General features: G+C 52.1%; 1 protein-coding gene across 24 annotated transcripts in view; it reads left to right on the top strand.

Moving 5' to 3' along the window:
- CACNA1B (calcium voltage-gated channel subunit alpha1 B) overlaps positions 1 to 13,919 on the top strand; it is a 268,511-nt gene that overhangs the window by 246,070 nt on the left and 8,522 nt on the right. For 15 of the 24 annotated variants that reach the window (XM_048325195.1, XM_048325181.1, XM_048325175.1 and 12 more), the window contains 8 exons: positions 155 to 263; positions 2,878 to 2,985; positions 4,186 to 4,295; positions 5,249 to 5,376; positions 6,273 to 6,399; positions 7,255 to 7,365; positions 12,643 to 12,913; positions 13,047 to 13,258. In XM_048325195.1, coding sequence (XP_048181152.1) covers positions 155 to 263; positions 2,878 to 2,985; positions 4,186 to 4,295; positions 5,249 to 5,376; positions 6,273 to 6,399; positions 7,255 to 7,365; positions 12,643 to 12,913; positions 13,047 to 13,258 — 1,176 coding nt within the window. Of the gene's footprint in view, positions 1 to 154; positions 264 to 2,877; positions 2,986 to 4,185; positions 4,296 to 5,248; positions 5,377 to 6,272; positions 6,400 to 7,254; positions 7,366 to 9,977; positions 10,014 to 12,642; positions 12,914 to 13,046; positions 13,259 to 13,919 lie in introns of those variants that run through there. The other 9 variants (XM_048325193.1, XM_048325192.1, XM_048325190.1 and 6 more) reach the window with 4 other exon arrangements.

Here is a 13,919-nt window from a genome sequence, read left to right as displayed (position 1 = left end):
CGGGAGCTGCCATCCACGTGCCAAGAATTCCAGCTCAGCACACAAAAAGTTCCCTCCTGTTTGTATTCTGGGTGTTTTGGGGGTTCACAGAGGGGCAGGGGAGGGTGGGGGGAGGCCTCGTGGCGCCCCCTCTCACAGCCCTGTCTGTCCCCAGCGCCTGGTGAGGATGAACATGCCCATCTCGCCCGAGGATTTAACCGTGCACTTCACCTCCACGCTGATGGCCCTGATCCGCACTGCCCTGGAGATCAAACTGGCCTCAGGTGAGAGAGAGAGAGAGCTGGGTCACCTGGACATCAAATTCACCTCAGGTGACAGGGACTGGTGGCTGAGGAGGTCTCTGGGTCACCAGGAGATCAAAATCACCTCAGGTGACAGGGACTAGAGGCTGAGGGGGTCACTGGGAGATCCAACTCGCCTCAGGTGACAGGGACTGGTGGCTGAGGGGGTCTCTGGGTCACCTGGACATCAAACTCACCTCAGGTGAGAGGAATGGGTTGTCTGGGTCACCTGGAGATCAAACTCGCCTCAGGTGAGAGCGATGGGGTGGCTGAGGGGGTCTCTGGGTCACTTGGAGGATGCAGCAAAGACACCGAGGGCAGCTCAGCTCCTTGGAATGCTCTGTGACCATGGCATGGTCCCACAGGGTTAGAGAAGCTGAGCTCACCTCTAGGCATGGATTTCATTATGCTGCAGATTTCCTGTACATGGAAAAAACCCAGAACAGCACCAAGAAGAGACCAATGCCCTGCGTGGTCTCCTCCGGAGCTGTTCCCCAGCTCTGGCAGCCTCCAGCCTGTGCCCTGCAGGATGGGAGAGCAGTTCCTGCCACCTGAGCTCCAGAAAACCCGGAGAAGAAAGAAAATTGCAGTTTTCAGAGAGCACTCTTGGCTCAAAGCCTAACTCCTGACCCCGAGATCAGCTCGGCTGGTCAGAGCAAGGTGCCAGGAACAACAAGGGCATGGATTGATCCCTGGATGGGCCGTTCACTCAAGAGTTGGACTCGATCCTTGTGGGTCCCATCCAGCTCAGAGTATTCAGTGAAATCTGTGGGCTTGGTGTCCTCCCAAAACCATGGGAATTCTGCCCCAGGTGGGAATCCTATTTTTCCATTGCCTTCCCATGCCAGCACCTGAGGACAAGGGAGCCTGGGGACAGGACAGGGGGGTCCTGAGCATTCCCCTGCCTTTGAGGGGGCAACGAAATGTGGGGAATTTTGCCCATCCCAGTTGAGAACTCCGGGAGGAGAAGCCCTGGGCGTGTCCTCGTTGCTCTTTATCAGAAATGAGACTTTCCACACCTCTTTTCTGAACTATTCCAGCCCTTCCTCCCCAAGGGCTCCATGCTGGGACTCCGAATGCCATGAACACATTCCGCCTTGAGATAAAATGTAATTATTGAAGTGGTTAATCAGGCATTTACTCGCCTTCCCAATTAAACTTTGCATGGTAATAAAACACATCGGCCTTTTCTCCGGGTCGTTACCCCATTCCATCAGCCGGGCTGGGGTCACAATCACGGCGTGCCTGGCCTAAGCACTTTTACACCTGATTTAAAAGTTAACAGGAGCTAACAACGCTCTCAGGAGCGCAGGGCAAGGCAGGGTTAGGCTGTTGTGCTGTCCTAAGCAGTTTTAGGCCAGTGCAACCTCTCTCCTGTGCTACTTAAACTTTGCCTTCGATGCTTTGGGGAGGCATTGCTGCAAGAAAACAACATTTTGAGGTGCCTGGGGCTCCCCAAAAGAGTGGGATCAAGACAGGGATCAGACGCTCATTTCTAAGGATGCATTTAGGACTTGCTGTGACTTTTTTCAGGAATAACTCCTAAATAATGATGCTGAGAGTTTGTTTAATTGTCAGTTTCTGGTTACTTGTCAGCGCTTTTTCAACTGGAAAAGCTCCCCCCACCCCTTCCTCGGACTGAAAACTGGAAGGGAGCCAGAGAGGGAGCTCAGCTGATACTCTGGGTTCTTTGTGTGGTTTCAATCTGCTCTGGGGTGTGAGGCTCTGACCTGGTTTTGTTGTTAGGAGCTGCCTTTAAATAGGTTTCATGTGCTACATTTAATTGCATCGTTGTGGGCCTAACAGGCCCTTAATAAACCCTCCCTAATGAGTTCCCGTGTGGGAGTTCAAACCTCGGTGTAACCGAGTACCCCGAGCCTCCTCCCCTTACTCTGCTCTTAGAAAAAGAATCTCTGTCATTCATTTGAACTCCTTAATTGCCTGCTGTGCCGGGAATTCAGCTGGGAGCTGGCTCGGGGCTCACACAGCTTTAATCACTTCCCACGTGTGTGTTTAGGCCCGGCTTTGGCCCTTAGAGCAGAGCCAAACCCAGCAGCTCTGCTCTGCCTTGGGGTGCAGCTGCTGGGACAGAGCTCAGTGCTCGTGGGTCACTGCCAGGGATTTTGGGAAGAGGTGGTGGCAGAGGGTTTGTGATCCATCAGTGGAGGGTGAACCTGCCCGTGGCAGAGGGGCTGGATTAGAGGATCTTTAAGGTCTTTTCCAACCCAAACCAGTCTGTGATTCTGGGATTTTGTGACTCTGGGATTCCTGTCCAGGTCCTTTGCATCCCACCTGGGAGGTGCTGCTGCCTCCATGGGCACTCCCCAAAGGAAGAGGCACCTACAGTTCCATGGAATAAATTTGAGCTCACATTTAAGTCCCAGGTCACTGCTCAGGGTCCCCAGGGTGAGGTGAGGATGGTCCTGCCGAGTTCATGTGCTTCTGTCACGGAGGAATGAATGGATTCCCTCGGCAGGGAAGGGCTGTGCTGGCTCTCCCTTCCCAAGGAATGGGAAGAGGGGATGCAAAGGGTGGGATGTGGTGCTAGGACAGGATTTTCACTCCTCTCCCTCTCCCTCTCCCTCCCTGGCTGCAGGTGGGGTGAAGCAGCACCAGTGCGATGCTGAGCTGAGGAAGGAGATCTCGCTGGTTTGGCCCAACCTGTCCCAGAAAACTCTGGATTTGCTGGTGCCTCCTCACAAACGTAAGTGCTTCCAAGTCCTGAGTCCATCCCAGGAACCCTGGATTAGGTTTCTCCCTCCTCGTCTGCTCTGTCCTAAGCCCCATCTGGGTCATCTGGAGGATGCAGCAAAGACACCAAGGGCAGCTCAGCTCCTTGGAATCCTCTGTGCTGCCCTGGCTCTGTCACCCAGGATTAGGGAAGCTGAGCTCACCAATAGGCATGGACTTTGTTATGCTGCAGGGGATTTCCTGTGCATGGAAAAAACAAACTCCAAACAGCACCAAGAAAAGACCAATGCCCTGCGTGGCCTCTTCCAGAGCTGTTCCCCAGCTCTGGCAGCCTCCAGCCTGTGCCCTGCAGGATGGGAGAGCAGTTCCTGCCACCTGAGCTCCAGAAAACCCGGAGAAGAAAAGTTAAAGCTTGCTGAGGATTTACAGAATCATATGTGAGGTGTTTGGGGGCTGAAGGCCTTTGTGTTACTTGGTCCTGGGCAAAAGTGATGAGAAAATGGGAAGTTTGCTGTTACCTTGATTAGCTCTGGATTCCTGATTAATGAGAAGCAGTGCAGAGTAATAAAGGCATTGGTAATTAAGAAAAGAACAGTGGTAATTAAGAAAAATGAGGGAGCTGAGGAGGTGCAAATCAGTGGGTGCTGAAGTCTTTCCCCTCCCCTCCTCTCTTGATTCCCATGTATCTGCTGCTCCAGTTCTTTTTTCCATGGCGAGTGCTGCAGTGCTGGGCAGGGAAAGGCTGTCCCGTGGCTCTTGAGGGTGAAAAAAACCATCTGGAAAAATGAAATATTCCTTAAATGTACATTAGCCCATTATAGCCCCATTTACTGCAACTCAAAGGAGCAGGAGTAAGGCTGCTTTGTTCATAAAGGGCCGCCTGCAGGTCTGGGATGAATTTAGGAATTCTCTCAGCAATGCTGACAATGCCACTGAGTTTTCCTGCCTGGTTTTTCCTACACAATCCCTGGGTTTGCCACAGAGAGCTCCAAACCAAGGCAAGGCAGTGACAGGCAAAGAGCTGAACTATCTGTTGTAACCTTTTCTTGGGTTTTTTTTCTTTCCCCTACTTTTCTGTGTCTGTTTTGCCTCATTATTCTCACACTGCTTCCTCCCTCGTCCTGTTTCTCACACCCATTGACTGTTATTTCTTATTTTTATCTTCTCCTCATCCTTGGAACGTCTCTGCCGTGTTTTCCCCGTGCTCTGGCAGCGGATGAAATGACTGTGGGGAAGGTCTATGCAGCCCTGATGATATTTGACTTCTACAAGCAGAATAAGAACAGCAGGGAGCAAGTCCAGCCCGCTGGGGGCCTGTGCCAGGTACAAACGGGGTCTTTCCATCCTCCCTCTCGGGCAGCTTTCACAAGAATCACCAGCAGGATTCATCCAGAAGGTCTGGCTGCTCCTCCAGGCAGGGTTTGAAAATGCTGGCTCAAAAATGGAAACCTCTCCTGAAAGTTTCTCCCAAAAAAATATTAAAAAAAGTCGTTGCAGTTGCCTTTTCCAGCAGATCCTGAATGATCTTTTCCAAAAAATGACAACTGATCTTTGAAAGTCTAAATCCTGTGTTTAAAAGTGGCCTGGGAAACACCAAAATATTTCCTTGGGAGACCAAAGAATTATTGAAAGCTGCTGATAGTTTGGCTATAGCAGGCTTAAGTTATTCTTGAAAATAGGAATTATTCAAAGTCATTTGGGCTCTAGAAGATTTGAAGGTTTTTACAAATTCTAGAAAATATTTTCACACAACTGGGATCGAAAGCCCAATCCTTTCCAGTAGGACAAATTTTTGTCCAGTAGGACGAAAAAACACCTGTTGGTTTTAGGATGAGCATCCAGCTGATCTCCAGCACGGGCTGGAGATCTGTCTCACACATGGAAGGCTACAACAGATCTGGAATTGCACAGCCCTTCTGGCCACATCTGTGTGGGAGTTCCCTGCTGTGCTCTGGTGGCTGGGAGAGCATTCAGAGGGAAGGGGGATTGCAGCAGGACTTGGGAGAACATTGAGGGAAGGGGGATTGCAGCAGGACTTGGGAGAACATTGAGGGAAGGGGGATTGCAGCAGGACTTGGGAGAACATTGAGGGAAGGGGGATTGCAGCAGGACTTGACTTGTACCAGGTGTCCCTCAGAGCCTCTCCCAGCCATGCCCGGGCTGGGGTGGCCTTTCCACAGCACTGATGCCCCAGGGTGGCAAAGTGGACTTTTTATGGACTGGGAAAATCCCTGCAGCCCATCCCAGCTCTGACAACCTCCCCTTGTGCTTGGCAGCCCGGGCCAGTGTCCCTCTTCCACCCATTGAAGGCCACCCTGGAGCAGACCCAGCCCGCGGCCTTCAGCAACGCCAAGGCCTTCCTGCGGCAGAAGAGCTCGGCCTCCCTCAACAACGGGGGAGCCTTGTGAGTATCCCTGACCCCCCTCCAGAGCCACCATGCCTTGGGGGCCACCCCATCCACCACTGCTGCTCCTGTGGCTCTGGTGACACCGAGGCCAGCAGCCCCTTCTCACCATGGCTGGGACAATCCCCACTGGTGGCTGCTCCCACTGTGGTTATCCCTGTGCTGCTAGCGTTGGCATCTCGGTGTTTCTTTCATGAATCCTCACTGGAGAGTTTCCCATTGTGAGTTTGCTCCCAGGAATTTGGGGCCATTGCAAAACAACCAAACAAACCCCACCGACCATCCCTGCAGTGAGTTTTTGGGAGGCCAAAGATCCTTGGGAATAAATTTGTCCCTCGAGCTGATGGCACTGGGTAACAGCGAGTGCTTGCCACAACACAATCTGTCTCTTTGGGAAAATTATCCCTCTGTGGAGAGCTTTCCAAACAGTCCTAGTGACAGTGATCCCTAATCAATTCTCCATTTCCTGCTCTCCAGGTGATTTTCCTCTGGATCATGAGCACGATGGATTTTTAGTGACACAGCTGAGGTTTAAACATCCCAAATATTCCTGATGGGGAAACCAACAGCTGCCTCGACAGCTGGTGAAGTTGTTTGACCAATGTCCAGCTGGTCCTGCACACAAAATTGCCCTGAACTCCCAAATTCTTCAACGTCCATCAGGAATTAAGTGGCAGAAGTTGTTTTCCTTAATTACCGAAAAAAAATTCTCACGGGATCTTCAGGCTCTACAGGGCAAAAACCCAGGGGACCTCAGAGCTTCACCAGCCACTGTGCCCATCCTGCAACTGAGTTTCACAAGTGAAACCCCAAAGGGTGCTCGAGTTCGGTTTGCCAAATTCAGCAAAATCTCTTTGCAAAAGAATGAATCTTTTTCCCTCTTTTCCTTTGGACAGGCCACCCCCGGAGGGAGGGATCAAAGAGTCCAGTTCTTGGGGAACCCAGCGCACCCAGGACATGTTTTATGAAACCAGGAGCCCAGCTTTTGAGCGAGGCCACTCCGAGGAGATCCCCATTGAGAGGGTGAGCAAATGGGGGGAAGGTGGCAAGGGGGAGGTGCAGATTTTAGAGCTGTGGGAGAAGTTGAGAAATTTAGGAAATACTCAGAAAAAACATGTGAAGACAGGGTGAGATGAGGGAAATTTTAGAACTTCAGAAATTTAAGAAAGTGTTTAGAAAAAGCAGGTGAAGATGGGGTGAGATGCAGGAGATTTTAGAACTGGTAGAACTTCAGGAATTAAAAAAAAAGTTTAGAAGAAACAGGTGAAGACAGGGTGAGATGCAGATTTTAGAGCTGTGGGAGAACTTGAGAAATTTAGGAAATACTCAGAAAAAACAGGTGAAGACAGGGTGAGATGCAGGAGATTTTAGAGCCATGGTGCAATTTCAGAAGTTTTAAAAAGTGTTTTGAAGAAACAGGTGAAGACAGGGGGACCTGCATTAGCAGAAGATCTATCCCTTGAGGGGGCATTGTTCTGTCATTGCTGGAGCACTGTGGAGAAACCCCAAACCTGGCAGCTCCCACAGCCTGATCTGGACGTGCTTTTCCTGGAATTCCATCTTGCTGCCATAGGTTACCTCAGGCTTTCCCTTCCCACTGTCTCAATCCCGTTACCCCAGCTCAGGTGAGGGGTTTCAGGTCAGAATGACCTGAGGGGTTTCCCAGTCACAGCTGGGGCTCGTGGCTGGTGGAAGAGCTCATACCACTGCTGGTGGGATGTTCTTGCTGAGGACGGAGTAACCTGGGCACTCCCCAGCTCTTCAGTTGCTCCCTTTCCCACACCAGCCTCTCTTCCCAGTCAAATCAAACTTCAGGAAGCTGATGGTGGCTTCAAAGCTCCTGTTCTTGCTACTGAAACCATTCCATGTTTTGGTCAGGTGGTGGAAATGAAGGAGATCAGCCCCACAGTTGCCAACGGAGAGCCCCAGCCAGGCCTGGAGAGCCAGGGCCGGGCGGCCTCCATGCCACGCCTGGCTGCCGAAACCCAGGTGAGAGACGGGGATTTCACCGGCGGTGGGAGACTGAGAGTGGGCCGAGAGCTCAGCATCTTCTCCCTGCTTGTCGTGGCTTGGGAATATTGGTTTTAAAAGATGTGGAGACAGGAATCCAGCCCTTGTGCTGGGATGGCTGGGATTCCCTGCAGGATGTGGCTGGGATTCCCTGCAGGGGTGGCAGCTGTTCCTCTGCAGTCACAGCCCTGTCCCCAGTTTTGCTCCTCCCTGCTTGCAGCAAAAGCAGCCCAGGGCGATGCCTCTGGCTGGGCCACCCAAGAGTGTCTGGGTCACTGTTAGGGGACAAGGCCATTTGCTGACTGGATTCCCAGAAGGCACATTTCCCATTCATTGTGTGCTGTCTATGCGGCCAGCCAAGCCATGTTCCTGTGCTCTGTCCTTAAAAAAAGCTGGAATTATGCTGTGACACTTGGATGGATGCAGTAGGCACAGGGTCTAGCTGGGAGCTGTGCCTGGAAGCTGCACTGGGACACTGAGCATGTTCCCTGTTTTTTCCTGTACTGTGACCTTGGCCAGTAAATGGTGTTAAGGATTTCCCTTGTTGATTTAACTTTTTTTTTTTAAAGAAATCTCCTCACTAGAGTTGACTTTCACAGCAACTTGTGGGCGCTGCTTAGGATGTCACAGATCATTTTTGGCCATTTCACACATTCGTTGCTGTTTGTCCCCAGTGCTGCCCAGCCACCATCCTGCCTCCTGTGTCACAACATCTCACCACTGGTGTCCTGCCTCATTCCCAGGGCCTGATTCACACAGCCAGGAGGGAGCAGCCTGGGCTTGGGGTCTGTTTCTGTGGCTCTCCATGGTGAAGGAACTGCTGCACCCTAAAGTGAAACCCTGTGTTGTGCACACACAGCAGGAATTGTTGTGCCATCGTGCTGGGGCTGCCTCTCACCAGCCAGAGGATTTCCCACCTGGCTCCAAAAACTGCAGCCTTTGTGTGAGCCCTGGGATTCTCTGAATTATCCTCACCGTGCTTAATACAAGCAGCAGCCCACAAAGCAAAGCCTTTCTCCTTCCCTTCCCTGTTTCCAGAAGCTGTCCTTTATCCCAGACCACACATAACCTCTTTCCTTCCTTGCCAGTGCAGCTGGCAGAGCCTTTCCTTGGGAAACTCCTCTCCATGGCAGTCAGATATTTGCAGGAGTGTCCCTGATGCCTTTTCCTCTGGTCCTAAAAATACGAGTCAGACACAGTTAGGGTGATAAAAGGGGTACCTTTAGATGAGGATCTTCAGGTGCACAAATCCGTCAGGTAGAAAAGGCCGAGGGTGCCCCGGTGTGATGCGTGCACAATTCTTAAGAGATTCTGCAAATTAACATATCTGACAAGAACCCCCCAATTAGGAACCTGCCTGCTGAAGTCATTCCCCCCATTCTAGTCCTGATGCCTCGATGTGGCTACCTGAAAACAGAGGCCAGACAAGAATAAGAGAATAAAAGCAGGGATTTATTTGAACGGCCTTCAAAGGTTCACCCTGGGCAGGCCAAAGGCTCCACCCAAGATGGACCCTGGGTCACGGGTTCATCACACTTTTGTAAGTTTGGTCCATTTGCATATCAGGGTTAATTCTCCAGTTATAACTTCAGTTAATGATGCAATTATTAACATAATTAATAAGATTATTATGATGATAAAATTATCCCAAGTTTGCCCTTCCTCTTTAGAGGCTTTTAGTTTACACTTTTTGGGGCCTGGGACAATCAAGGTGTCCTGGAAGAGCAAACCTGGAGGGGTTTGTTATGTCTGACCAGCGTGAGAGAAGAGCAGCTAACGGGCCACATGAAGCTTCAGAGTTACACACCAGGCAGTGCAGGATTTGAAAAATATAAAAGTTAAAACCGAAGGGATCAGTACTTCGTAGATTCTCCCCTCTTAGGATGAGATCCAGGCCCTGTTTACAAAACCATGTCTTAGAAAGCTGGTTTCAGCCTTGCTTTCTAAGGAGAACCAAGATAGCACCGGGATCCTGGAATTTTTGTCTTTCTGCCTGGGAAAATGTTGAAATTCAGCTACAATATGAAGCTACAAAGCTCCAAGTGTATGTGTAAAGGATACAGAGAATATAGAAAAGAAAAAAAGGGTAAAAAACCAAAATGGCATTATGCCTGACAGGAGCACAGCTTGTGTCCTGCAGGGTGCCACTGCCCCTCGTGCCACACCTGCTTGTGCATCAGGCCCGGGATCTCAGGTCTAACCTCATTTAATAACACAACGTTCAGCGGTCGTAGCTTGGGTGAATAACTGATGTCCTTTCTGTGTGTGTCTCCCCCCTCCATGCCCCCCACCCTCCCTCTCACGTGCTGCTCTGCCCCTCCCCAAACTTTGAGTTCTTCCTGACTCTTATTTGCAACGCTTTCTGTTCCTGGACGTCTCCCTTTCTGTTTGCCTCTCTCTTTTTATGTTGCACTTCTTTAAAAACAACCCCTCCTCCTGTGTTTTTCCCCATCCCTCTTTGCTGTCCTGCCCTCATCACCTCCCTCCCTGGTCATCCATCATCGTGTCCGCTGCACATCTGATGTCTGACACTGGCTGTACTGTGGGGCTGCTTCCAATAATGTCCCTCACCTTGTCCGAATTGTTTGCAGAGGAGCAAAGCACGGTCACCTGGGAGTTACCTGGCAGTATGTAGTTCGCACTAAATTGTATCCTATTCATCTTAATAATTAATTAACCTGCCTTTAACCCTCGACTTTTCTCCCCTCTCATTTGGAGTTGCAGCCGCTCGCTCTCTCTTTCTCCCTCTCTCTCCCTCTCTATCTCTTCCCACTTCTCCGCCCTTCCCTCCATCCATGGTTGCTCGCTGCTGCCTCTGGGAGCAGGGCTTGGGTGGGTGCTTGGCTTTCTTTTGTTTTTTTTTTTTTTTGATTTGTTTATTTTCGTGCCTCGTTGCTCAGGAATTCAGGCAGTGAAAACAGTCGGGTTGGTAATGAAGAAGCAATTAAGAGCTCTCTGCAGGGGTGCCTGCAGCCTCCCGAGGCTTTTTGGGAGCTTGTGCCTCCCTTAACAAGAGCATTGCCAGGATTTATGGAAAAGGGATTCGTGGCTTTGGCCCTGATTCGTGTCCGTGGGACTTCTGTCCCTGGAGTAAGCATGGAAGCAGGACCAAAGCCCAAAAAGAAATGTTTATTTGACAATTTACCTGAGATTTTTTTTTGGTGGGTTTTTTTGTGTTGTTTTTTTTTGTTTCGGTTTGGGTTTTTGTTTGAGTTTTTTAGTTTGGTTTTGTTTGTTTGGTTTGGTTTGTTGGGATTTTTTTCTTTGTTTGTTTGGGGTTTTGTTTCTCTGTTGTTTGTTTGTTTGTTTGTTGGGAGTTTTCTGTTGCTTTCGTCCTGGCAGCTCCTGTATGGATTTTAAAACTCTGGATGTGTTTTTAATGGGAAGTACTTTCACCTCCCATATTTTTGCCCTTCAGACCGTCCAGTTTACACCCCCGTGCCCTCCCCCAGCTGCAGGCTCAGCACTGAGCAAGGACAGACGTGAAGCTCCTGAATATAAATTTTTGCCCACACAAACGAGGGCCACAAGAGGTGACACAAAAGCAGCACAGCGTGGTCCTGCTGATGGAGTTGGTGCTTCCAGGGACACACCACGGGCTGTGCTGGGCTCCCTCATCCCAGCTTTGTGCCTCTTATAAACCTTCCAGCACCAAGATCTTGACTGCCCTTCTGTGGGAAGCACCAAAATGTGGGTAACTGCCCAGATTGTGCCTTTACACCCGGGATAATCTTCCCTCAAGGGGAGGGAGAATGTTTTTTCCGCTCAAAGTAACAAGCAGAGCTGTGAAACAATTGCCTTTGCCTTGGGTAAATATCACAGGGAAGCAGAGATCTGGATTTCGGGATAAGCAAACAAAAGAGAACCGACAGGAAAAATAATACAGAGCTCTGAGGAAAGGTTACAGTGAGCAGAGTAAATGTTCTGTGAGAGCTGTTGTTGGAGGCACTTACTGGATTGGGAATTCAAACAAGTGGAAGGCTGAGGGACTGGGGAACATCCTGAACTTCCCTGTTGGGCTGGAGCGCTGTGCCCTGAGACCTCTCCTCTGGCACACGGCTCGGATGCAGTGGCACACCCAGGGAAGCATCCAGAGGGTGGATGAGGTGTTGTCCCCACATGGAGCCAGCCAGAGGCCAGCAGAGAAGGAAATGTGGGAATTGTCGTTGTTTTCTGAGCTTTATCCCTGGGCAGAGGGAAGGCAGAGGCTGTGAGAGGAGCTGTCCTGCAGGACGCTTGTCTGGGGTTCTGCAGAACCTTCGTAAGGTTTTGTACCTAAAGGGAAGGGAGCAGGGTCTGGAGCCGCCAGAGCAGGGCCTGGAGCCACAGGAGCAGGGCCTGGAGCCGCAGGAGCAGGGCCTGGAGCCGCAGGAGCAGGGCCTGGAGCCGCAGGAGCAGGGCCTGGAGCCGCAGGAGCAGGGCCTGGAGCCGCAGGAGCAGGGCCTGGAGCCGCAGGAGCAGGGCCTGGAGCCGCAGGAGCAGGGCCTGGAGCCGCAGGAGCAGGGCCTGGAGCCACAGGAGCAGGGCCTGGAGCCGCAGGAGCAGGGCCTGGAGCCGCAGGAGCAGGGCCTGGAGCCGCAGGAGCAGGGCCTGGAGCCGCAGGAGCAGGGTCTGGAGCCGCAGGATCAGGGTCTGGAGCTGCCACTGGCACAGGGGGAGGGTCCAGCAATGCTGTCGCTGCTCTCAGTGCCCAGATGTTTGGACCCAAATGTTTTTAAAATGGCAAAAGCAAACCCAGGTATTCCTTTCTGGAGGTCCTGGTAGGATTGCAGGATGCACACGGTATCCTTGCCTCAGAGGGCTTCCGAGAGTGATGGTGGGACCAGAGAGGTTTAAATGTTTGATGGGAGTTCTCTTCAGTTGCAGGGACACAGAAGGAATTTCCCCGTGGCTTGGCCTGTACCTTGTCCCGATTCCTGATTTTTCTCCCCCTCCACGTGGTGCTCAGCAATGCTGCCTGCTTTCCCCTTCGGAGCTGCTTTGGGATGCAGGCCCTGGAGCAGCTGTGGGTGCCACTGGTGTTGGAGAGTTGCCCTTGGCTGCTGCTGTGCCCCGTGTCCCTGCTGAGCTCCGTGCTGTGTGTGCTGTGCAGCGCTGCTGTGCCTCTGCTCCCCGTGGATTGGCACTCAGAGACCGCTCCCCACATGTCACACCCAATCCTCCTGCCCATTCCGGTTATCTCCAATTAACCGTTTCTCTCCTTCCCCTCCTTGCCCCTCTCTCTCGCTGTTTAACCCCTTCCATGCTGGGAACTAGGCAGCCGAGCGGGGCCCGGCGCCTTCCCTCACCCTGCTCCGTGTCCCTCCCTGTTCCCCGCAGCCCATCCCGGACACGAGCCCCATGAAGCGCTCGGTCTCCACGCTGACCCCTCAGCGCCCTCACGCCATGCACCTCTACGAGTATTCCCTGGAGCGGATGCCTCCGGAGCAAGGCCACCACCACCACCACCACCGCTGCCACCGGCGGAAAGAGAAGAAGCAGAAATCCTTGGATAGGGCCGCCCATCACTTGGCTGATGGACAAGCTAGTGAGTGCTTTGCCAAGCAGGATTTGTCCCTTGTCCTCCTCCTTTCAAGTAGGATTTGGGGTCCTGCCTGCGTGGAAGGACCTCCCCACCCCACACACGTTGGTGACCCCCTACCCAACGTTCTCCTTTTCAGTAGCCCAGTCTGGAGAGTCTTCTTCCAAGGACAAGAAGCAGGAGCGTGGCCGCTCCCAGGAGAGGAAGCAGCACTCCTCCTCCTCGTCCGAAAAGCAGCGCTTCTACTCCTGCGACCGCTACGGCAGCCGGGACCGTGCCCAGCCCAAATCTGCTGACCAGAGCAGGCCCACTTCCCCCAACGGGGGCCCAGAGCATGGCCCGCACAGACAGGTGAGGAGAGGCAGGGTGGGGAAGCAGCCCTGAGGTCTGCCAGGGATTTGTGCACCTTTTCCATGTTTTGCTTGAATTAAAGGAGGTGGAATGGGGAAGGAAGGCCAGGTAGAAGCAGGTAAAGCCATTGAGGTCCTGCTTGGGGCTTTACACCAAGGTTGGAAAAATCCTCCCAAGTCCAACCTGTCCCCAATCCCACCTTGAGCTCCAGCCCAGAGCACTGAGCACATCCAGGCCTTCCTTGGACACCTCCAGGGATGGGGACTCCAAACCTCCCTGGGCAGCCCCTTCCAATGACCAGCCACCCTTTCCATGATGGAATTCCTCCTCATGTCCAACCTCCCCTTGTAGGCTGTTTCCTCTTATCCTACTCCTCTTACATGGGAGCAGAGCCCAACCCCTACCTGGCTCCACCCTTCTGTCAGGGAGTTGTAGAAACCAAAAAGGTCCTCCCTGAGCCTCCTTTTCTCCATGCTAAAATTTATTTCTCCTTTCTTTTGTAATTGTGAGGTGATCAGGCTCTTGGGAAAAGCTGGGCAGCATCCCCTGGATGTTGGGATGTTGCTGGGTCACTGGGAGAGCCAGGCAGGGCAGAACGAGCATTGGTTGACAGCCTGATGGGTTGATAGGAAGGAAGAAGTGCTCTTTAAAGCTAAAGGTC

This window comes from Corvus hawaiiensis, chromosome 21 (genome assembly GCF_020740725.1).
Source record: "Corvus hawaiiensis isolate bCorHaw1 chromosome 21, bCorHaw1.pri.cur, whole genome shotgun sequence".
In the NCBI taxonomy this organism is placed as follows: Eukaryota; Metazoa; Chordata; class Aves; order Passeriformes; family Corvidae; genus Corvus; species Corvus hawaiiensis.
The sequence above is the reverse complement of the archived record's forward strand: the minus strand, read 5'-3'. Positions and strand labels throughout refer to the sequence as shown.